General features: G+C 47.2%; 1 protein-coding gene across 6 annotated transcripts in view; it reads right to left on the bottom strand.

The window, feature by feature from the left end:
- MTMR14 (myotubularin related protein 14) overlaps window positions 1-23,510 on the bottom strand; it is a 43,944-nt gene extending 20,434 nt beyond the window's left edge. For 4 of the 6 annotated variants that reach the window (XM_052649065.1, XM_052649084.1, XM_052649100.1 and 1 more), the window contains exons 1-8: window positions 23,235-23,510; window positions 21,189-21,337; window positions 14,975-15,083; window positions 7,809-7,884; window positions 7,433-7,493; window positions 5,846-5,968; window positions 4,803-4,876; window positions 205-275 (exon numbers count right to left, since the gene is read on the bottom strand). In XM_052649065.1, coding sequence (XP_052505025.1) covers window positions 205-275; window positions 4,803-4,876; window positions 5,846-5,968; window positions 7,433-7,493; window positions 7,809-7,884; window positions 14,975-15,083; window positions 21,189-21,337; window positions 23,235-23,390 — 819 coding nt within the window. In that variant the 5' untranslated portion in view covers window positions 23,391-23,510. The remainder of the gene's footprint in view (window positions 1-204; window positions 276-4,802; window positions 4,877-5,845; window positions 5,969-7,432; window positions 7,494-7,808; window positions 7,885-14,974; window positions 15,084-21,188; window positions 21,338-23,234) is intronic. The other 2 variants (XM_052649075.1, XM_052649093.1) reach the window with 1 other exon arrangement.
- Between the last annotated feature and the right edge of the window lie 1,540 nt (window positions 23,511-25,050).

The raw sequence follows: 25,050 nt of genomic DNA, 5'->3' as shown, positions 1-25,050 counted from the left end.
GAAACTAAAGGGGGAGAGAAAACAGTATGTGATAAGAGTTTAAACATGTATATCTAAGAAGAAGAGGGAGAGAAAAAAAATGAGACTCATTCAGGGAAGAGAAAAGAAACGAAAAGGGTAGCTGTTTTCCCCTCAAAATTTTCTAGCTGGTTTCCCTTCACAAAGGAACAGAAGACCCAAGCTGACAACTGGTACTGTTCATACCTGCTTCCAGTTAAAAATGAGCCCTTCAGCCATGTAATCCCGATCCTTATATTCCTTGAAAAATTCACAGCCTGGAAAAGAAGGGCAGAGTTACACCATCACCCTTCCTGGCCCAGAGTCCTGAGACGCCCCTGGGCGCTGGAGGACGGAAGTGGCCACCAGCCGACACAAGTGGGGACCGGACTGGGCGGGCGGGCACCTCCAATGCGCCTCCGGTTTCCAGTCACAGACCCTTCCTGACAAGGTGCCGCCTGCCTGCACACGTCTCTCTCTCCATCTGTGCTCACTGGCTGCTGGTCACCTCTCCTTTCATTTCCAGTTCCTCTGTTCTATACGCCCCTGAAGTGCCAATAACCAGAGAACAAAAGCATGGCATACAATTTGAACCATGGCAGCACTTTCTCAGCAACTTATCTAGTCACATAAGATCACCCTGCTACTACTCCAATAAAACAAATACTGCAATAACATAAGCCATGTGAATCTTCTGGTTTCCCAGTACATATTAAAGCCATGCTTACACTGTATTATAGTCTATTAAATGTGAGATTACATGATGTCTTAGAAAACCAATATACCTTAAATATAAAAAATACTTGAGGGAATTTCCTGGAGGTTCAGTGGCTAGGACTCAAGAGTACTGCTGTGGGCCCGGCTCAACACCTGGTTGGGGAACCAAGAACCTACAAGCCATGTGGTGTGGCCAAAAAAAAGGCTTTATTCCTTAAAATTGCTGACCAAAATCTAGGCCTACAATGAGTTGGAACAGTAAAGTCAGAGACTGCTGATCGCTCATTACCATAACAAGTGTAGTAATGATGAAACCTTTGGAAGTACTGTGAAAGCTATCAAAATGGGACACAGAGACATGAAGTACACAAATGCTGGAAAAACGGTACCAACAGACTTGACGCAGGGTTCCCACAAACATTCCGTTTATAAAAGATGTAATATGTAAACAGTAGTGAATTGAAGAGCAGTAAAACGAGGTCTGCCTATAGCAGGCCCACAGGCTCTCAGTGAGGACTGAGCATTGTAACATGCAGGAAAGGACCATGGGCAGTGAACGGCACAGGTGCTCCAGACATACGCCCATCTTGACAAGTGAAACACTGTAAGAAACACCATCAAGGTAAGACCTCAGGAAACGAGAGAAAACGAGTGAAAAGGGCCTTGCCAACGTTGCCAGCCTCTAACCTCAGCCTTTAGCTTAGCTCTGGGACCGTGAACAAGTTAACATCTCTCAGCCTTGACTTTCTCATTTGTCAAGTGGTTAAGGACGAGATGAAATAATACACAGAAAACAGCTGGCAGAGCACTGACAGCCCTCAGGAGACAGCATACCAGTGCCACCTTCCCGCAGAAGCCGAAGCAAGAGCCCCAGCACAGCCCTGCAGCTCGATCCAGGCGGAATGAGGCCTGCCCTCACCACACGGCCAGGACGGCCAGGGCCGGGGGGTTGGCGGGGAAATTCCTGGTTTCCTCTCAGGTCCTCTGCCAGAGCCAACACAAATTCTGAAGGACACAAGCCTTTGGCCACAGGTCCAAGTCTGAGGAGGTCCCCAAAGACAACAGAATAACTGCCTGAATTCTGTCAAGGCAGCCACAGGCCATCAACATTCCCATGGGACTCTCCAGCTCCTCGGGCCACCCTCAGCCTGAGGTCACTCCCGGGAACAAAGGAAAGGTTCCTCTGGTGGGGGGAAGTCTGGAGACCGAGCCGCTGTGTCCGAGACGTGGCTCTTACCCACCCCCCACCTCTGCCCTCATTCACTCCAAGTCCCCAGGCCCCTCTGTAGACAGGGAAGTCAAGCCACAATACTCAGCCCTAACACTTCAGCCTATTCCTATGTGCCTCACTGGGAGAAAGAAGAAATATAAATATCAGACAGAGGCCCTGAGCTTATCAGCCCAGGTTTAGAAGAAGGACAACCAATTATTCCTCAGAGCTCCCATGAAGTGCTCTGCTTTCTTAGACTTAAGCGCTCGAATCAACACCGCAGGCTCCAGGCCCAGCTCTTAAGCAGCGTGTGATACAGACGCAACTGACTGTGAGAAATGGAGGGAATTAAAACAACCTCGGTACCCAGGGCAAGGCCTGACATTCATTACCTCAATAGGCTTCTAAGCCTATTGAGAGGCAAAGGGATGGCACCAAAAGTGAAGTGAGAGCAGGCGCTCACTCGAGAAGGAAACAAATAAGACTTGCGCTGGGGAGTTTTCGGCCCTGTCTATTTTGGGGCCTGAGGGAAGTGCTCCCAGAACACTTCTCATTTTCAAGGGCCAGTCGAAGCCTAAGTTAGTCTGACAGAGAACTGATACCACCACAGTTCCTGTCTGGGCTTCAAACTCATCAGAGGGCTCAACGGAGACCCCCGAAATGGCAGCAGAGTGCATTTCAGGACTTGGTCTGGCTAATGTTAATTTTGTTATGAATACAGGCAGGTGAGGAAATTCAAGAACATAAGCACAGGAAGTAAAAGGTGCTTCTCCTGTGCCCTCACATGGCATCTCCCCGACCCCAGGCTTCTGAATTTTTATTGATTACCCACCCCCCTTATTCTCCCCTCAACACACGCACGACTATCAGATCCAGTCCATGATATTCTGGGAAGAAAAGAGAAAAAAATTCAGAGATAGATAGTATCATCTTACCATTTTGGCATATTTCTTTCTTATCCTTTATATAAGTACTTTTCCTCTCACACAGTTGAGATTTTACTATTTCATTTTGTATTGTGCTTATTATTAGCACCTTAAGCATTTTTCTATTACTGTGTAGTATCTCATTCTACAATACTATGGGTGGCTGTGCCGTTATTTACATAATCATTATTCTGATTAAAGAAAATATTACCCATGTTGGGCTGGGTATAAACGGATGTGATGAAGGACCTCCCTTGGCGGTCCAGTGGTTAAGACTCTGCCTTCCAATGGAGGGGCATGGGTTCAATCTCTGTTTGGGGAACTAACATGCTGTGTGGCCAAAAAAATAAAACTCACATGATGAACATCTGCAGGCCCAGCCTGGCTGGATTACAGCCTAATGAATAACTGGGTCAAATGGTGTTAGTTTCAGGAGTCTTATAACAAGTTGCCCCATGACAGCAGAAAGGATACTGTGCCACTGTTCTGGCACAAAACAATTTTTTCTAAACCAAGTCCTACTGAGAACCTGAATACAAATACAGAAAGCTGACACCTGGGTCCTCAGTCAACACAGAGCTTTCCCATTAGGCAGAGTACTTCAGTCTGCGGACCCCAAAGCATCTCCTGAGAGTGGGGAGCCTGGTCTGAAAATCAACCTGAAAACTACACTACGGAAGCCCTCATGTAGACCCCCAGGTGGGACATCTTCTTGACAGCTCTGATGTTGCCGAGCCCAGGCATCACTCTTAATGGTTCAGCATCTGGCCAAAACAAGCCTTTCCTCCCACGCACCCATCACTCGGCCCAGCGTCAGCGAGCACCTGTCAGGGCTGGACCTGGCACATCAACCAGAAATAAACAGCGTTATCCTCATTTATCCTCGGAAGGGTTAGGGGACTTGTTCAAGGACATGGTGCTGCAGCTGAGATGCACGTCCAGCCCTACAAGCCACCAAATGCTGAGCTGGCAGAGATTAGGAAGGAGAGGCCCTGACGGAGGCCAGAGTGATGGAGGCCAGGCCACCGGGGGTCGTGGTTCAGGTACCACCGGCTCACACTGATGAGGATACCCTCTGCCCACCAGGCACCAGATGAACCTGAGCTTCTAAAGAGAAGGCCTTGTGGTTTGACAGCAATCTGGGGTCACCAGTCTGCTCTTGCCATTGGCCCTATGGATCCAAGATGAAGAGACAAGATCCAGCAGAGGACTGAAGGCAGGGCTAGTGTTTGAGGAGCAGGAGAGAGGTTTTAAGGACAACGAGCTCACTTTTTGCTGTCTGTTCACAAAGTCTGGCACTGAGGTTAGGGCTCTCATACCTCCCCGAACAAGCAGGTGTTGCTAGAAGGCTACAATGCTACCAATGGACCCACGCAGTGCAGAGAACACTGCCCTGGCTACAGGTTACATACAGTCTGTGCCAGAGACACACGTAGCCAGCTGCATGCTCACCACAGCACTCTGCAACGTGACGAGGCCACCAACCACGTACAACTGAGAACAGAGTGCTTACGTCACCACAGTAACAGCCAGCACGGCACGACTGGTGGCTGACCCCAAGAACAGCACGTTAGTGGCACAGAGCACGCTGATCAACCTGACTTCACCTAATCCGACAAGACCCTGAGCTAAGCCTCACCGACTTCCATGATACTTGAGAAAACCTGGGACTGGCACGGTGAAGGAACTCGCTCAAGGGTACAGCAGGGTGGGTGTGAGTCTAGACTCCATCCCTAGGCCCCTCCCAGGGCAAAGCCCTGCCAGGACAGTGTCCTACCCAGAGCTGAGAGCCACGGACCGGGAACCACACTGTCCTACACTGAGCAACAGTGTATGCTATTGGGGAGCTCCAGGGCACCTGAGCACCTAAGTGGCCAGGGCCTGCAGGTGGCCTTCGGAGCCCCAGTCCTGGGAAGCCTGTCCCCTGACCGGACCCTGGAAGGAGCCCCTACCTGGATACGGGATGGAGAGGAGAGTGAAGTCGGCATAGCGCTGGGCTTTGTCCACCTTCTCGGAGGAGGTGACACTACAAGACAGGATGCAACGTGTTACGGCACCACAGCCCATGTGTGCCATTTCCCACAGGCATCGCCACAGCTCAGATAAGCCTCCTGCTACAGAACCTCTCAGAGTTGGGATGAGGCCCTTCTGTCAGGCTGACTTTGAACAGTTAAGAATGGGACCTCTGTGCTGCCTACCTGAAGTCACCAGGTGAGAGTGCTGACTCTCCCTGATACCACAGCACCTGCGATGGGACATAAAGCCACAGAACCACAATCCGTACAAGCCTCCCAGATGAAGGAAGCACAGACACTGTTGAGGAGGGGCCCCGAGGGGGACTCTTCTCTCCACCATCTTCTCCAGCATCGGCTGAGGATGCTCCCCAGCAGCATTTGAGAGACGGAGGACTACTCTGACAGGTGACGGAGGGACAGGGGGACCTACAGAGAGCTGAGCTGTAACTTAGCCTCAGCGTGGCTTATTTTCTAAGATAAACATGGCATAATTAAAGGTCAGTATTATGAAAAGAATAAACAAGCTACACTTTGGGAAAATTCCCCAAATTCATCACCCCAACCCAGGCTCCATTTTTTCTCATTTTTCTTTGTCCTATGAACATTTGGTCCATACGGGATATAAAAATTGAGTGAATACTGATTTTCTGGATCCACCCTGTTTTTTTGGATCCACTTTAAAAGAGATGCTAATCCACCAGAGATGGCGGAGCGGCAGCAGAGTACACGAGACGTTGGTGGCTCCCTTGGTGCTTACTGGACTCCCCCAAGCAAGTGACTTACCCTTTCTGGCTTGTTTCTCCCCTGCATGAGGGGGATACAAGAACCTCCTCACAGCGAGGGCTGTGTGAGGATACAGGGAGAGGATGCTCAAGGCCTGGCACCCAGTGCGCCCTGGTGACTGCTTTGCACCATCCCTGAGCCCACGAGCCTCTGAACACATGGCCTCCACCCACTTGGAGGGGGTGCCCTGCACTCACTTCATGCCAAACTTCACCTTCTTGTTCTCCACCATCAGGTCACAGATGTACTTGACTGACAGGTACCGGAGCAGCTTGATGTCATAGCCTCTGACCTTATCAAAGAGATGTGTGTCGGAACTTCTGAAACAGACGGCCAGAGAGAGAAGCTGCACTGAGTATCCATTTCCGGAAGTCTAGGTGCTACAGGAGCACTTGTTTCCCTTCTCCAGGAGAGGGAGGCTGGGAAGGCCAGACGGGACAGCAGTCCCAGTGAAGGTGAGGGAAGGTGACTTTCCAAGAGATTATTCTGCCCTCTGGGACACATTTCAAAGAGAAGCAATATGCAGCTGGGGCAGGAAAGGGCTTTCTGGCGCTGCTTGACATTAAGCCAGAAGATTCAAGATAATCTCCAAGTTCTAAAAAGCAGCAGGCTGGTGGCTGATCGAGTCTCTAAGCTTCCATTAGTTTCTCTCTCTACCCTCCTCCCTCTCCCCCATTTATGACCATTTTTAGCCATATGACTTGCTCAAAATGTAACAGATTGGAATTCTCATTGGGAGATGGACTTTTTAGAGCTATTTTATCAACTGATTGTGAAATACTAGCAAGTGAATTCCCTCTGCTTAGGCGGCCTCTGAAGCAAGGAGAAAGATGAAATTTTCCTAATCCCCAGGCTGCCTTCTGATCAGTCATAGAGATAAAGGCAAAAGTAGAACAAATAAACAGTCACCGTTAATTTATTTTTTTAATGCCCACTGCTTTGCTGAACCCAGCAGATGCCTCGCTGATAACAGTGCGCAATGTGGAGGATGGCCTGGCTGGAGCAGAGGTCGTCTGATCTCGGGGGAAGAGCCAAACATTCCTGTGTGCAAGCCAGAGCCACTGCTCATGGAACCAGCAGGCAGAAGCTGGGCACAGCGAGATGCTTTTTCAAGCTCCAAGCCATGATTTTGGGCAGCTGATCTGACTAGGGTGCTGATGTGCATTCCAGAGATGCCTGACGCCAGTTAAAAGACTTTCCATGTGGCACAGACCATGCAAAGGAGCTTTTCCAAAATACCATTACTGTCATTTCCTAAAAAGTATTTAGAAAGGAGGTAGGGAGAGTGGGAGCCAGCCCCCTCCCTCTCAGGGGACCTAAGGCACTCCTGTGCTGTACTCCCTTATGGCGCCAATCACACAGCTGTGGAACTTCTGGTGCCCGCATCTCTCATGTATTGACCACAGTCCTCAGGCCAGGTGTGTCCAGCATCACCTGGTACGCTGGACATCAACATCCTGGAAACCATAGGGCTTGAAGACACACAGATGTCCGTGCCATGTCTTGGGCCTGCAGTGCCAGGAACCCCAGGACTGGGGCACTCTTCCTGGGGTCCTTGTGAGCAGCCAGGATAAAGACAAACTGCTCAGGCAGTTCATAAAGTCAGCTGCGGGGTGAGGCTACGGGGTGGACTTCAACAACTGTGTTTCAGAGATGTGGACGAAGGAAGCCAATCCACTCAGCTGGACCACTGATGATGTCACGGCCATCAGTAGAAAATGGCCATCACTGGTCAGATACCTGCCCCTCACCCAAGCCCAGACCCGTAATTGTCTGGCACTGACCGAAGACCACAGTCCTCCTCCGTGAGATCCTCTGCATCTGCCCAGGCGTCGTCTGCACCCCCTGTGGGAGGAAACTGTGGTCAGCACTTGGGCCATGGCATGGTCTCCATGCGAGGGCTGCTTAACCAGTCTACCCCTGGTTCCACCCCAAGGACCATGCTCCTCCCTCTCCCAGGACCTGATGTTCCACGTGCCTGGCATTCTTCTCACCACAAGCATCTTCTCAGGTGATGAGAGGAAGGGCTCTAGATGCCCTTGCCCCTGCCCCAGGTTGCTGCCCACCCCATAATCACCACGACCGTTGTGGCCCTGGGTAGCTGTTCTCCATGACTGGGCTCCTGTTCTTAAGTCACAGAGGCTGCAGCTCAACGCTCACCTGAGAAAATATAGTTGTAGCCAGTGCGTCCATACAGCTCCCCCCATCCAGCCAGTGTGGCTGACCTGCAAATGTGCTGGGAGAGAAACCACATTTTCAGGGTCAGATGGTTTTCTGGAGTTTTTTGGTTCTACTTTTCCCTGCTTTCTTGAGATATAATTGACCCATGACATTGTGTAAGTTTAAGGTGCACAACATGCTGATTTGTATCAGTGCTGCTGCTGCTGCTGCGTCACTTCAGTCGTGTCCGACTCTGTGCAACCTCATAGACGGCAGCCCACCAGGCTCCGCCATCCCTGGGATTCTTCAGGCAAGATCACTAACATACTGCAAAACCATTAACCACCACAGAGTTAGCTAACACCTGCATCAGGTCACATAATTACCATTTCTTTTTTTGTGTGGTAGAAACATTTAAGACCATCTCTCTCTACAACTTTCAGGAACATAATAACAGTATTATTAACTATAACCACCACGCTGTACATCAGATCCACAAATCTTATTCATCTTGCAACTGGAAGTTTGTACCCTCTGACCAACAGTCAGGTGGTTTTCTGAAGTGCACACAGTAGGGGGAAGCCCTGGAACTCTTCTGATCATTCCAGACCAGCGAAATGGGTGCAAGAGCACTGCCCAAAGTCTCAGCATCAGGGCCACTGTGACAGCAGTCTCTCTGAAGCAAGCCTAGATTTTAACCTACAGCCTCTGTCAAGCGTTTCTCTCCCCCAAACGAGAGGCACCAGAGTGTCACTAATGGTAATGGGTAGACTCAGTGGCTGTCACATATAAGTGGTCTTACTTGGGTTAAGACCTGGAGATTATCACATGTGTATGTCAGCATGTCAGTGAAACACAAACACCACCTTTCCACTGGGTTTTCACAAGCCCTTAAGGCAAGTGTGGCTGGGGGCAGGCACTGCTGCTGCTTCACAGATGAAAAGAGCAACAGGCGCAGGGAGATGAAGTAGGGCCTGAGGCACCGCAGTGAGGAATAAGAGGGATCTGACCGAGCCCACATCCCTCCAGAGCTTCTGTGCTGTCACTGCAACTGCTTAGCACAGGGAAGGGAAACCTTTGGAGCAGGAGAGTCAATTAAGGGAGAAATGTTTGGGGGCTTTTTTTTTTTTTTTTAAGAAATTTTACCTTCTCTCTCCTATGTACTAAAGGAATGTAGTAACTGTAACTGTGCTTAACTATGCTTTTACTCTTTGCTCATCACTGAAGCAGCATTACAAGAGCTAGAATTCTAGAAACCAGGCAACAGGTGTGAACTTCATTATCTAATTTTTTTTTTTAAGTTTATTTGGCTGTGTTAGGTCTCAGTTGCTTTGCAGCGTGTGGGATTTCAACTTCCCGACCAGGGACTGAACCCACATCCACTGCATTGCACAGCACATTTTTAACCACTAGACTACCAGGGAAGCCTCTCACTATCTGATTCTAAGGATGAATCTTTATAAATCGTGTTTGATGAGTTCCAAGAAGGGTGGGGGAATGGGAAGAGGTATCTGGGATCTGGTTACCCCAGGGTTTAGCTACAGGCTGGGAGATTAAACTGGGGGCTGGGGGGGACATTTCCGAATGGGTCATGTAGCCTGGCAGTATAAGGAGGGTCCCTGGAAGACTGCAGAATATTGCCAGAGGGCGTCTCCTTCTCCACCTGTAAGACAATGGGAAAGAAACAGTTTTGCTGCTACAGGAAAGGGGCATGGTAGGAACTGGCAGGTCATCACTGGCAGCTTAGGACAGGGGGCAAATCATAGAAAAGCAACCTGCTAAAATCCGGGGGGTGCTTTTCCAGTGCTGGGGGCAGAACGCACTTGAGGTAGGGCTGTCCTGGAAGCCTGTAAAGAAGGGCTTGGGCAGAGACTCCTGCTAGCCTGAGGATGATGCACTCTATGGGGGAATGTTTCACTTTCTCTGGGTCCAAAAGGATTTTGCAAATCTGATCATAAAGACAAACTGTCTCCGGATAAAAATGTACATGCCAGAGTTTACTTATATCTCCAAGTCCATCCACAGATCCCTCTCCAGCCTCAAATAACATCCTCTACTCAGAAGAGACCAGCCCAGTAATTAGGAGTTGCAGCAACGGAGTGTCAATTTTCAGGTTGAGGACCCTCAAGATTACAATGGTATTGGGGGAGGTCTGATTCATGAGCAAACAAGTGGGGGGGCGGGCGGGGGGGAGTGGGTAGTTGTTTGAGTTTGACCAGCACATGTTACCATGTCTTCCTCCCCCATCATCCAAGCTGCGGCACCAAATCTCACTCTTCTTTCCATTATTTCTCTTAAATCTTTTTCAGGCAGACACACATCCCCTCTTGAGCTGTTGAGCTCTGAGCTCTTTTCAAGGCTCAGATTCTTCTTTCTGCTCCCCAACTTCCCCAGATCCCCTCAACCTGTCCCTGTCTTTTTGGTCTCAGAGGCAGCCACACCCAGCCCAGGGGACTCATCAGGTGGAGGAGGATGGGCGAGCTAGCTGGCTTCCCAAGTGAACCACCAACCTCCACAGGAAGGTCCCGAGAGCTGGAGTCTGGGGGAAGCCGTATCCCACGGGTGGGTCCACGCCTGACCTTGCTCCTGGGCTCCAGTGCACAGCACACCATTTCCGTACTTCAAGCTTAGCTCTTGACTGAAAAAGCAGGATACACTCTGAAAGCTATCCATTTACCTAATTAGGAGTGGCCTCTAATGTTGCATGAGGAAGATGGCTCTGTAGGATTTGTAAATGTAGTACCAACTTTGGCACGCAGAATAAAAGCAGCTGATCTCTGCTCCCCATTTCTTAAGGGAGGAAACAGAGAGAAAGGGGAGCTGTTCCAATTTTAATTGCCTAGAAACCAGATACAAGTGATGGGGGAGAAAATGGCACATGAGAACAGCTTACTCTTAAATGCTTGAACTGAGTTTTATTAAAAAATTAATAATATATCTTATTTAAGCCTGTATGTCCCAAGATATTACTATGTCAACATATAATCACTTTTTAAATTATTAATATTTTACATTTTTGGGATTAAGTCCTCAAAATCCAATATGTATTTTATAATTACAGCACATCGCAAGTAGGATGCTTTATTTTCAGTGTTTAAAGGGTAATGTAGTCCTACCTCAAAAGAAAATTGTGTTTAATCAAAAAAAATTCTACACTGCTTCAATCAGAAAATGGAAATTAACTGAAATGAAACAAAATCAGACGTTTAGTTCCTGAGCTGCACTAGCCACAATGGACTGAGTTTGGAAGGAAGCAGGAAGTCGGCACCTCTGAGCATACATTCCCCAGCCCAGCTTGGCTGGGTATGTTGACAGCAAATGCTGCTGTCACCAAACTCATTAGGGCCTGCTGGGAGACCCACCTGAGAACAAGATGCCCACCTCACAACAGAAGACCCTCTCCTGTTCTTCCCCATCTCTTGATCCTCAAGTTTATAGCTCTGCCTTCCCCACTCACTGAGCTCCAGGGTGACAGGACTGTCTCAGTCACCTGTCCCCCTAGAACCCAGCACAGAGCCCACTACTGTGTAACCCAAGAGCAGTGTCTTCCTAGAGAGCCTGCCCACACCAGCTGGGTAGGCAGCTGCTAGACACTGGGAGGATAGCAGTAATAAGACACGGCTTCTGTCCTCATAGGGATTACGGCAGAGAGGAGATAGCAGACTTCCAAACACAATAGGAATAAAATGTATGTAAGTAGGTATTAAGCCAGTGAACACGACTGAGTCAGGGGAAGCTACAGGGAACACAATGGGATCACATCAACAAACAAGAAGGTGCAAAGGGAGAAGAAAGCAGGATGAATGGTAAAGCCCTTAGTGTCAAAGCCTCCTCAAAATAATACCACCCCTGCCCCCCGCAAAGGAATTTGCTGGCAGTCCAGCAGTTAGGGCACTCATGCTTTCACTGTCCATCAAGGCCTGGGGTTGATCCTCCCACAAGCCTTGGGGTATGGCAAAAATAAAAAAATCATCCCTCCAACTCTTCACCCTCCCTCTGAAATGTGTTGCCTTGGGGCTCTTTCTCTCAGTCTCACTGCAATTTCCCAAGTGCATTCTGGAAACTCCCGTCTCAAGGTCTGCAGAGTGAGAAAGGACAACACCACACAGATTCCTCTGCTTCAGGACTTTTTAGAGCCTTTCCTATACTGACGTACACTTACTTGCCAATGTACCTCCTGAATCTGGAGCTCAGGGGTCAGGGTGAATCTAGGGTGCGATGTCTCTCAAATCTTATTTGAGAGGGAACGCTTCGCACAAGGATATCCTTAAACTACTGTTCTATGGAACACACTGTGGGAAGTACTGGTTTGAGTATTTCCTACATAATTTCTAGTGACAAATACGATGATCCACATAGCAGTTATCTAAACTGGAGCTGTCACAGCTTAGAGCAACATGAAATTTTCCAAAGGAGAAGTGGGAATAAATAAGCTTTAAGATGATCAATTTCTGGAACTTCACTCCCAGACATACTTTCCCCTAAAACAGACCAACCCTATGAAGTCTGCGGCTTCCTGACTCACCTGTCACATTTGCCCTGCTTCCATTTACAAAAGAAAAGCACAGGAGAAGAAACAGACCTACCCTATGAAAGTCTGTGGCTGCTTCTCCTTTCCTATCTCCTCCTGTCACATGAAGGCACAAAAGGAGAGGAATCAGGCTAGCATTTCTCTTTTGCACTGCTGTGCCCCAGCCCTTGCCTGCATGCCGGGAGAATGGACCAAAGTCCCAGAGGTGCCAGGACCACAGCACACGCAGGCACCTACCAGATGAACAGAATAGAGGGCAGACATTTCTGTTCTCCTCCCCTTAGATTAGCCTTTCTCAAAATGATATTTGTATTCTGTATTTCCCTGCCCAGAAATCACAGAGGCTTGTCTGGCAAATGCAAACACCTCAGCCAGCATCCAGCCTCCTGCATGCAGCCCCTTCCATCCTCAGCTCCGCCACCTACCTCACTCCCATCAGGTCGTCTCCCAGCCTTTCTCATGCCTGCCTCACTGTACGCCCCCAGGCAGGCACCTGCCTGGAATACCCTCCCACTCTTCTTCCAAAGCTTGTAGCCTAGTCCCGCTCACTTAATGAGGCCATGCCTGTCAGTCCACACCACTGCCCATCTTTAGTGGGTTCCTCTGATACCACACTATGTGACCCCAAGCTATAGTGTAGTAACTTGAGGGCGTTTTGCAGAAATCTCAGCTCTCAAGTTGTATAAACTTGGGTAAGTTATTTAACCACTTTGAGCCTTCATTTCATCTGCAAAATGGGATTATAAAAATAGGTGAAATGAGACCCTATTTGGGTACCGAATTAACAACTCAATAGAATATAAGCTTGATAAGGATGTGAATTTTTGTTTATCATATATGCTGAGGTACCTTAAGGCCTGAATATGATACATATTCAATAAATACTTGGTAAATTACTCTACTGAAAGAATGGACAAACTACTTATCTGATCTAATCTATTCATAAACTTGTGATGTAAGCATGATTATTTTTCCCATTTGACAGAGGAGGAAATGGAGGTCTTGCACAGCCAGGAAGCAGCAGAGCTGTGATCAGAACCTAGCCAGCAGGGCTCCAGGACATAGGGTGGAGTCCTCCGCTGTGACCATCCCTTTCCTACCTAGAGTCACCCTTGAAAAAAGTGGTACTGGAATTGGTTTGATTCTCTGGCCTGCTTCCCACCACAGCAGGCACCCGTTAACCACGCAAACTTGCCTGGCAACAAGACAACTGTCAGTTTAGTTCAGTTCAGTCGCTCAGTCATTGTCCGACTCTTTGTGACCCCATGGACTGCAGCACACCAGGCCTCCCTGTCCATCACTAACTTCTGGAGTTTACTCAAACTCATGTCCATTGAGTCGGATGCCATCTGATCATCTCATTCTCCATCGTCTCCTTCTCCTCCTGCCTTCAATCTCTCCCAGCATCAGGGTCTTTTCCAATAAGTCAGCTCTTCACATCAGGTGGCCAGAGTACTGGGAGTTTCAGCTTCAACATCAGTCCTTCCAATGAATATTCAAGACTGATTTCCTTCAGGATGGACTGGTTGGATCTACTTGCAGTCCAAGGAACTCTCAAGAGTCTTCTCCAACACCACAGTTCAAAAGCATCAATTCTTTTGCACTCAGCTTTCATTATAGTCCAACTCTCACATCCATACATGACTACTGGAAAAACCATAGCCTTGACTAGACGGCCCTTTGTTGGCTAAGTAATGTCTCTGCTTTTTAATATGCTGTCTAGGTTGGTCATAACTTTCCTTCCAAGGAGTAAGTGTCTTTTAATTTCATGGCTGCAGTCACCATCTGCAGTGATTTTGAAGCCCCCCAAAATAAAGTCTGACACTGCTTCCTCATTTATTTGCCATGAAGTGATAGGACCATGATATTAGTTTCCTGAATGTTGAGTTTTAAGCCAGCTTTTTCAGTCTCCTCTTTCACTTTCATTAAGAGGCTCTTTAGTTCTTCTTCACTTTCTGACATAAGGGTGGTGCCATCTGCATCTGAGGTTATTGATATTTCTCCTGGCAATCTTAATTCCAGCTTGTGCTTCTTCCAGCCCAGTGTTTCTCATGATATACTCTGCATATAAGTTAAATAAGCAGGGTGACAATATACAGCCTTGATGCACTGCTTTTCCTATTTGGAACCAGTCTGTTGTTCCATGTCCAGTTCTAATTGTTGCTTCCTGACCTGCATATAGGTTTCTCAAGAGGCAGGTCAGGTGGTCTGATATTTCCATCTCTTTAAGAATTTTTCCACAGTTTGTTGTGGTCCACACAAAGGCTCTGGCATAGTCAATAAAGCAGAAATAGATGTTTTTCTGGAACTCGCTTGCTTTTTCCATGATCCAATGGATGTTGGCAATTTGACCTCTGGTTCCTCTGCTTTTTCCAAAACCAGCTTGAACATCTGGAAGTTCACAGTTCATGTACTGTTGAAGCCTGCCTTGGAGAATTTTGAGCATTACTTTACCAGCATGTGAGATGAGTGCAATTGTTCGGTAGTTTGAGCATTCTTTGGCATTGCCTTTCTTTGGGATTGGAATAAAAACTGACCTTTTCCAGTCCTGTGGCCACTGCTGAGACAACTGTACACTCTGCATTAAGCCAGGTACCTCCAAGGGAGGGAGAGTGAGGCTATGGGGAGGTCTTACCTTGCCCTTGAATAGGATCACTGGGCAGACAAACCGTCCTCTGCACCTGGCTGTCTTGCTGCGGTTGACGAGGTCCTGCAATTTGGTCACCTGCACAGTGCTCTGAAACCTAACACAAGGCAAGAGAGGTAGGTCAGGCTGCTTGTGCATGAGTACTGTGTAACCCATGCTAGGGGTGTGTGTGTGTAAATATTCATTTCAAATTGAATAAATGCTCAGATTCCTAAATTCTAGATCACAGACATTTTAAGCTTTCAAGAAAAGAAAAAAAAAAAAAAAAGCCAGATTTATAGGTACTAAAACTGAAATCATCCTGATTTCAAACCCTTTAAGTTCAAAACAAAAAAGTGAGCTACTCTGAAGACATGGTACTGAAAATGAAGAAACACAGGAAGCAAAGTGAATGTTGATTATGTCTAGGGTACTCAGTTTTTCACTCCAAAAGTAGGACAAATATGTTGGGGACCCTCTATGGCAATAATGGGGCCATCTTTGTGATCTTTCAGAGGGCAGGATATGATGAAGTTCACATTCCACATGGTTACGAACCTCTGATACATCATCAACATTTCAACCAACACTAACAGTCTAAAATGTCAACAGGGCAGGGAATGCTGGAGCAAAGGTGGTGAAAGAGAAGCTATTTGTGGCCTTGAGAAGCATGGAAGTTAACACACCCAGCTTTGCTAAGGGAGCTTCTAGAACACACACACAAAAACACATTTGGAAATGAGTTTAAGCAAGTCACACCTATAGCAGACCCTTAAAATAAGGGTCTACTGTCACAGATTCACCCACGATTCTTAACAAAAGGCTCCGTATCAGCCAGTAAGAACTTCTGGTTCCAAAAGAAACAGGAGGCAGGAAGTTCAACAGTGGGAAGCTCTCCCGGCTATGCAGAGTAATGGAAGAAAAGGAAGGAAGATAGTTAAGCTCCTTTCTTACAAGGGTTGAGTTTCCAGGCCGAGTCCGAGAGGGCGTCATCCCTCCTACATCCCGGTCCTGCTAGTGTCATTGTATGACATGTGCACACAAATAACTGTTTCAGAATGAGTATACCACTGGTACCTTTTTAAGCATATCTAAATTCTGTTGGCATTAATAAAAATACAGTCTTCTGAAAACACTGCTGCTTTCTTAGTAGCCTTCATAGATATATTCTCAAGCCAGTTACTAATAAAATAACTACTATCAAGTGAGGATTTGAAACTGAAGTTAAAACAAGGTCTTCAAATAAAAACCTGATACATGGAGTCTAGAAAAATTGTTCTGATGAACCTATTTACAGAGAAGAAATGGAGAGACAGACATAGAGAACGATCTGGTGGAAACAGCAGGAAGGAGAGTGTAGGACAAACTGAGAAAGCAGCAGTGACATATATATACTATCATGCGTAAAATAGCTAACAAGCAGGAAGCTACTATATAACACAGAGAGCACAGCCTGGGACTCTGTGACGATCTAGAGGGGTGGAATGCAGAAGTGAAGAAAGGCTCAAGAGAGAGGGGATATATGTATATATATGTTTGTGCATGCACGTGTGTAAAGTTACTTCAGTCATGCCTGACTCTTTGTGACCCCATGGACTGTAGCCCACCGGGCTCCTGTCAATGGCATTCTCTAGGCAAGAATACTGGAGTAGATTGCCATTTCCTCCTCTAGGGCATCTTTCCCACCAAGGGACTAAATCAGCATCTCTTATGTCTCCTGCATTGGCAGGCAGGCTTTTTACCACTGCTGCTGCTAAGTCACTTCAGTCGTGTCCGACTCTATGCGACCCCAGAGACGGCAGCCCACCAGGCTCCCCCGTCCCTGGGATTCTCCAGGCAAGAACACTGGAATGGGTTGCCATTTCCTTCCCCAATGCATGAAAGTGAAAAATGAAAGTGAAGTCGCTCAGTCGTGTCCAACTCTTAGCGACCCTTTGGACTGCAGCCTACCAGGTTCCTCCATCCATGGGATTTTCCAGGCAAGAGGACTGGAGTGGGGTGCCATTTTTACCACTAGCGCCATCATATATAATTATGACTGATTTGCACTGATGTAAAGCAAAGACTGCCAGAACACTGTAAAGCAATTATTCTCCAATCCAAAACAGAGGGAAAAAAAAGACAGAAAAATAAGAATCAATCAGATTTGAATAATAGGATAACTGAAATAAAATATACAGTAGAGGGAATCAATACCAAATCAGATGATACAGAAGAACAGATGAGCAATCTGAAAGACAGTAAAATAAAAAATAAAAATCACCCAATGAGTACAGCAAGAAAAATTTTTTAATGAGAGGAGCTTAAGAGACCGCTAAGACAACATCAAATGTACTAACATTTGCATTATATGGGTCTTAGAAAGAGAAGAGAGAGAGGGAGAGAAAAATTATTTGAAGAAATAATCACTGAAAAAATCCTCTTATCTGGGGATACAGGTTAGAGAAAGCAGGTACAGGAAGCATAAAAAAAACTAATAATAAAAAAATAACTTGGACCAACAGTTTGGTGATTGTATAAAGAAAACAAGAAGTTAAAGGAAGAGGACTTAAACTTTCCATGGTGTATGTTTCTGTAAGGTATGATTTAAGACTTTTTCCCCATTTTTATTAAGCATTTTGTTTTAAATCACATATTTATTACATCTTTACTATAATTCAAATAGAGAAGTGACTACATAAGACTCCTTTTCTCTTTTCTTTCTTTTTAGCTGCACTGTGCAGCATGCAGGATCTTAGCTCCCTGACCAGGGAGTTAATGGCCCCTGCAGTGGAAGCTCAAGAGTTTTAACCACTGGACCACAAGGGAAGTCCCCATGTTATTTTTACGACCAAGATTTTTTTCTTTTCTGAAGGAAGGAAGAAGGCTGGAGTGCCTCTTCACGGTACGTACAGAGTGCTGCGCTTGTTGCTCAGTTATCTCCGACTCTGCGATCACATGTACTGTAGCCCGCCAGGCTCCCCTGTCCATGGGATTCTCCAGGTAAGAATACTGGAGTGGGTTGCCATGCCTTCCTCCAGGGGATCTTCCCAATCCAGGGATGGAACCCAGGTCACCCGCATTGCAGGTGGATTCTTTACCATCTAAGCCATGAGGGAAGCCCAAGAATACTAGAGTGGGTAGCCTATCCCTTTTCCAGGGGATCTTTCCAACCTAGGAATCAAACCGGGGTCTCCTGCATTGCAGGCAGACTCTTTTCCAGCTGAGTTCCCAGGGAAGCTGCACAGGCCAATTAGTCAGGCCCCAGAAAAAACATGGCTCACTGGAAGTTCTACCACCAAGTTCTACCACCTTCCCCTCACTCTGTGAAATAAAAAGGTAACTGAGTACAAAATAACTGCCTAGTTAAACTCAGATGCCAAGAGAATATACAACAAAATACACATAATACTGCTTACATTAGTCTTCTTCCCACCTTTTGGTGGCCCCAGGTCATTTGCACAGATGAGATCAGCACTATCTGCTGAGTTTAAAAAAAAAAAATTATTTTTATTTATCTGACTTCATCAGGTCTTAATTGAGGTATGTGGGATCTTTAGTTATGGCATACAAAACCTAGTTCCCTGACCAGGGATTAAACCCAGGCCCCCTGTACTGGGAGCCCGGAAGTCCCAGAACAGTCTGCTTTAACTGACTCTGAGCTCACACCAGCAGCTCTAAATCCCTTGAAATTGCATTTGAGTCTCCCAGGCTGAATACTTCCATTCAACAAATGTTCCACAGAACCGAAGGAGAGAACACACCAGCATTTCCATCCTCAGGGCTCTGGGCAGTCTTATGTGGAGGAAGGCACACTTTTTTCATTAGGCTAGCTGGTGCTTTATTGTCCTGGGTCCCCTACTCAAAGAACCAACTCAGTTTCTGTTCTCAGTGGTTCCTGTTTTTATTTTTATTACTTCTTCCCTTAGGATCTTTCTCTTACCATGCTAAGCACTGGGCTGTGTCTGACACATGATAAAACTTTTATCTGAAGGAATGAAAGTGGGCTATGTGTTTATGTTTGTCTTGTGGGACTGAGCCCTTAGCCTGTAAGATCTGAAGCTATCTCTGGGTAGGTGGTGTCAGAGTCGAGTTGAACTGCAGAACACACAGCTGGTGTCTGAAAATCAGTGGTATGAGGGAAGCCCCCTACCCTACGCTCATACACCAGTAGGAATTATCAAGTGCAGGAATTTAACTCTATCTCCCAATGCCTCACCTATACCTGCCCTAATTCTGGCCTTTGTTACAATCATTGCTCATTTATTGGTCTGTGTTACCAACCAGACCTAAAGGTAAGGATTTCATATCTCTGGCAGGGTCTCCAACTAGATCCCTGAGATGTGTCCCATGGCAGCAGTTTGTCTTGCTGACAAACACATGTCTTGGCCATTCAGAGACCCCCATCCAGGCTTCTCTTCCCAGATGATGGGCTAAACTGGGGAGGTGGATTAATAGAACCAAGCCACTTCCTGAATCCAGTTCTACCCTGTGCAACTCAGTCTAACTAGTGTCATAGTAACACCAAATCCAGGCATGTAAAGAAGCAAAAAGTTCTATTTCTTCTCACCCACACATGCACATATTCCCCTCTCTTTAAGACATGGCCCACTTAGTATCACTTTGAGGCCTTGCAAGAAGTGAAAAGTAAAAACAGATTATAACTCCACTAGGGTTAGTGATATACTGTGGTGGTCCTGGCCTGGAAGGAGAGACTCTGCTAGGCAAAGTGGTAGCTTCCTGGCAGTGATAGAAAGAAGAGGCAGGCATACACGTGCTATGATCTACATACAATTAATTCCCCCAGTAAGTTCCTTTTTCTCAGGGAACTCCACCTCGACCTGGTTAGAGGGCACACTTATATGTCTCCCATCTTACACATGAACAAATTTGTCTAAGCCCTCTCTGGCTCCCTGTGGTTCCAGGTTATAGCAAAGGAGTCGTCTCGGAAGCTCTCTGTGATGTAGAAATTCTGATTTAGGGCCCCTGGAATCTGTGATTTCAATGAGTGCTCAGAAGGTACTAGCCCAATAACCACTAACACCCACAAGTCCGCACTCCTTGGACCAATGATCAAGACCTTATACAAGCTAGTCCCTAACTAGGGACATTTAAGGGACATTTCTACTTGTCTGTGCAATTCCAGCTGAAAGGCATCTCCACCACAGGGTCTCCCCAAACACTCACACACCAGGCAGGATCTACCTTTCTCCCCAACTTGTCTACAGCAGCACTTCTCCAACCTCTATGTATGTATGGGCAATCTTGTTATTCTGCGATTTTGATTCAGTGGCTCTGGAGCCCAGGACTCAGAATCTCTAGCCAGTGAGCTCTGAGCAGTGCTGTGAGCAATGATGGCCTGCTACACCCCGTAGAATGACTCTACTGTAGCCCTTCTCATAACAGTGCTTCCCTGGGGCCAGGGTTTCAGATATTGTTGGCAACACCTCCTGGAATTCCCTTAAAATCAACAGCAAGCAGGAAGTCTAGCAGAACAAACTTTGAGATCAACATAAAGCACTTCCTAGAGCCTTATAAGCCTCTAATAAGTACTTATTATTTCTTATAAGCTTTATAAGTAATAAGCGTGATTACTTATCAGTGTCCAACAACTGCTACCGTTTACTTACTGCCTACGGGCTGCATCCTGTGCTGGGTGCTCTGTGTCAGTAGTACCCGGTGAACTGTTACCTCACAGGAAAGCACCCAGGCTTTGGTAGGTCCTCAATAAATAGCAGCACTTATTTCTAACTCTTAGAACACACACATCGAGCTTGGAATAGTCCCATTTATCACCAGGGATTGCACTAGTCACTTTTCTAAATAGAGATAGGAACTGATGAGGAAACTAAGAGCCAAAGCAGTTCAACAACTTGCCCAAGTTAGCGATGCAGCCAGCAAGTACACTGACCTCAGGCTTTTAAGCTCTATGCATGTACATGCCCTTAAGCATGTCCACAAAGCACACCGCCCACTCACTCTTAAAAAAAGGAAACACTGAGGTTTAGGGAGGTGGGGCATGACGTCAGCTGTCTTAGGACAATGACCGATAGGGTGGGAGTAAGACAGGAGACCAGGACTGTGACTTTCAGCTGCTTCTTCTATGCTGTGCTATCAGGATGCCAAAAAGGCTTAACATCTGGGAAAAGCGAGTCTGTCTTGCCCAACGACAGACTTTCCTGACCCTGGGGATGAGATGTCAAGGCGTTCCCAGAAGGGCATGCCTTGGTGACATGATGCTCACGTGTCTTTCTCCTTCTCCGAACTCTCATACTCCAGGAACACGATGTGCTGTGGGTAGTGGCCGCAGATATCCCCATTCACATTCTGGATCACGCTGTAACAGTAGTCTCGGCCAAACAGCTCCAGACACTTCTTCTCAATGCGTTCAACCTGCACAGAAGAGGAGATATGAACATAAAGAAGATTCTGGGATGAGAATTAGGTGGGTCCTGCCTGCACCCCACTCCAGCACTCTTGCCTGGAAAATCCCACGGACGGAGGAGCCTGTAGGCTGCAGTCCATGGGGTCGCAAAGAGTCCGACATGGCTGAGTGACTTCACTTTCACTTTTCATTTTCATGCACCGGAGAAGGAAATGGCAACCCACCCCAGTACTCTTGCCTGGAGAATCCCAGGGACGGGGGAGCGTGGTAGGCTGCCGTCTATGGGGTCGCACAGAGTTGGACACGACTGAAGCGACTTAGCAGCAACAACAGCAGCAGCCCTGGAGAAATCTCTGGGAATAACTGTTTCCTCTATAATTATAATTCAATACAAGGAAGAGACCTGTTGCTAGGCCATAGGCCCTAAATGTGTAGTTCATGAACCCATGTAATAAACTTTGGTGGGGGCAGGGAGGGACTCTGAAGCCCTCAATGTTGTGGTGAAACTGTGTTTCTTAGGCATCCAAAGAGGATTACACCTTTCACAAGATTCTCAAAGGGGTCCACAGCCCCTAAGTATTAAGAACCTTTGCTCTAGGTTATTTTAACCAGCATCAAAATATTATCTTCCTTTGGCTCCTGATGCTTCTTAATTCTCCAGTCATAGAACAGTACCTAGAAGCTCTAATTAGTGTAATGAGTAGAAGCTGCAGACAAAGGTGTCTCCTTACAATTTGCTTATGAAATAGAAGGAACAGCTCCCTTAAAACTGCTCTTATTTTGCTCATTTCAGGAAAGGCCCCCTAGAAGAAGGGCAGAAAACCTGTAACATCTCAACAAGCCTGCAAAAGATCAGAAAGTTTAAGGCCAGCTGGAGTTAAAGTCAGACATAACTTTTTACAACACTGATCTTCATGGGTGTGTAAAATGAAAAGAGGCCCAGGAAAACCACTGAACCTGTAACCACCCAAAAGATCAATGGGGTGGGAAAAACTCACAGGAATGAGGAATCCTCAAATTGCAAGGGACATGAACATCATTAAGAAGCCTATTAAAAATTACAAATTCCAGGTTCCCAACCTCAGAAATTCTAACTCAGTAGGACTGGGTGGGACCAAGGAAGCTTTATTTTTAATAAACACCCCAGGTGATGCTGATGGTCTGGAGCCAAACCAGAGTTTCATGGCCCTGCATGGAAGAGAATTCCATTGGAAAACCTGATGCTAAACTTGCCAAAACCACGTGAGGAATGAAAGATGGTAGGGTCAGCAAGATTCCCATCAGACTGCCAGGCAGTGCCTAAGATGGAAATGGCGTGACCAGACTGGAAACTTTCCAGGTCTAGCAATAAAGAGACTGAAGGGAATCCCAAGGGTAGAAAAACAGAAGAACTAAGACTTGCTTTTGATAAAGGAATAGAGAGTGTGGGCTGTCTTCCTACTCTACGCGAGAAGGAAAGGGATGGATCTAATTCTAAGTCATGCTGAGACTGTTTCAGGAGGCAACACAACTCGGCTTACCTCTTTGCTCCATTCTGCACCACCCCTCCAGCCCCTTCACTCTAATCTCTATCTGACTTGCAGAAATCCTCTACCCTTTAAAAAGTCTAGACTTGAGGGCTTTTGTCCCCATACCTGATGCAAGAGAATTATCCCCACCCTTCAGCTCCCCCTCTCTAATCTCTGAACACGGTCTCTCAGGGCTGATCCCTGACCTCCAACCTTTCTGTCTCAAACCAAAATGTCCTCCTTCCTTGGTTCACTCTGACCCCAGTTCCTCCTTTCAAAGTCCAGACCCTGGTAACTTCCCTCTCTTTCCGTCCTCTCACCCCTGACCTCAGCCTTTCCTCAGTTACTTCCCAAGGCAGGGACCTTCTCTTTCTGCTCACTGCTGCTCCGTACTCACCTTAGAGCCGCCCGTCCCACTGCAGTCTTTGGCCCGGTACTGAGTCCGGGAGAACTCCTCCAGCAGTTCCCCGAGTCCTGGCTCCTGTGGCTGTGGGCTGCCCGAAGAAGCCGAGGACCCCGCCGAGGCAGCAGCGGCGGCCCGAGCGCCAGCCATGGCCCAGCCTCCCGTCCCCTTCAGCGCCCCGCGGCCCCCTCAGCGCGGCTCAGCCCGGCACATGGCACCTGCAGGTTCCAAGTACAAGTCCGGAATCTCCACAGCCGCCTCAGCCGCCGCCTTCGCCTTCCACTTCCGGCCCCGCCCCACCCAGACGGATGTTTACTCCAGCACTGACCAATCGGAGCCCAGGACTCGCGTCTTGCCCCAAGATTACCCGCCCACTCCCGACGCGGAGCGGTCCAAGTGGTCTCCGAGGAGGGGATTGCGGCCACTCGCGGAAACCTCCTGCTCCGTCCCACGGGGTTTCCTCCGGAAAGCCAGGCTAAACCATTGGGACTGCGTGGGGGGAGGTGGACAGCGCGGGAACTAGGAGGAAAGAACCACGGAAAGACCGCGGAAGAGTGGAACGAACCATTACAGAGAGAGGAGGATGCTGCAATAGTCAACCCAATTTATTGAGGGAAAAGGGAGGGGGGTGGCGGATCATGACTGGCTTGAAATTCTGTGATTAAGAAGCCCCATATTTTTTTTTTTACAGACCATTTCAAACATTCACAGAAATGGAGAGAATATATAATGAACCCTCATGTATACATTAGCTCGTGTCAAGAATAATTTAAATACTATCCATCTGTTAAGTCAATCTTTCCCCATCCAATAGGATTGTTTTAAAGCACATCTCATTATTTAATCTGTGACTACTTCAGTATTTATAACAGATTAGTACTGTCCAGTTCAGTTCACTCAGTCGTGTCCAACTCTGCGACCCCAGGGACTGTACCACGGCAGGCCTCCGTGTCCATCACCACCTCCTGGGCTTTACTCAAACTCATGTCCATTGAGTCAGATGGCATCCAACTATCTCATCCTCTGTCGTGCCGTTCTCCTCCCGCCTTCAATCTTTCCCAGCATCAGGGTCTTTTCAAATGAGTCAAATCTTCACATCAGGGGGCCAAAGTATTGGAGTTTCAGCTTCAGCATCAGTCTTTCCAGTGAATATTCCAGACTGATTTCCTTTAGGATGGACTGGTTGGATCTACTTGCTGTCCAAGGGACTCTCAAGAGTCTTCTCCAACACCACAGTTCAAAAGCATCAATTCTTCAGCGCTCAGCCTCTCACATCCATACATGACTACTGGAAAAACCATAGCCTTGACTAGACGGACCTTTGTTGGCAAAGTAATGTCTCTGCTTTTGAATATGCTGTCTAGGTTGGTCATAGCTTTTCTTCCAAGGAGCAAGAGTCTTTTAATTTCATGGCTGCAGTCACCACCTGCATTGATTTTGGAGCCCCCCCAAAATAAAGTCTCCCACTGTTTTCCCATTTATTTGCCATGAAGTGATGGGACCATGATATTAGTTTTCTGAATGTTGAGCTTTAAGCCAGCTTTTTCAGTCTCCTCTTTCACATTCATCAAGAGGCCCTTTAGTTCTTCACTTTCTGCCATAAGTGTGGTGTCATCTGCATATCTGAGGTTATTGATATTTCTCCTGGTAATCTTGATTCCAGCTTGTTCTTCATCCAGTCCAGCGTTTCTCATGATGTACTCTGCATATATGTTAAATAAGCAGGATGACAATATACAGCCTTGACATATTCCTTTCCCTATTTGGAACCAGTCTGTTGTTCCATGACCAGTTCTAACTGTTGCTTCCT

Source organism: Budorcas taxicolor, chromosome 1 (genome assembly GCF_023091745.1).
Source record: "Budorcas taxicolor isolate Tak-1 chromosome 1, Takin1.1, whole genome shotgun sequence".
Taxonomy (NCBI): domain Eukaryota; kingdom Metazoa; phylum Chordata; class Mammalia; order Artiodactyla; family Bovidae; genus Budorcas; species Budorcas taxicolor.
The sequence above is the reverse complement of the archived record's forward strand: the minus strand, read 5'-3'. Positions and strand labels throughout refer to the sequence as shown.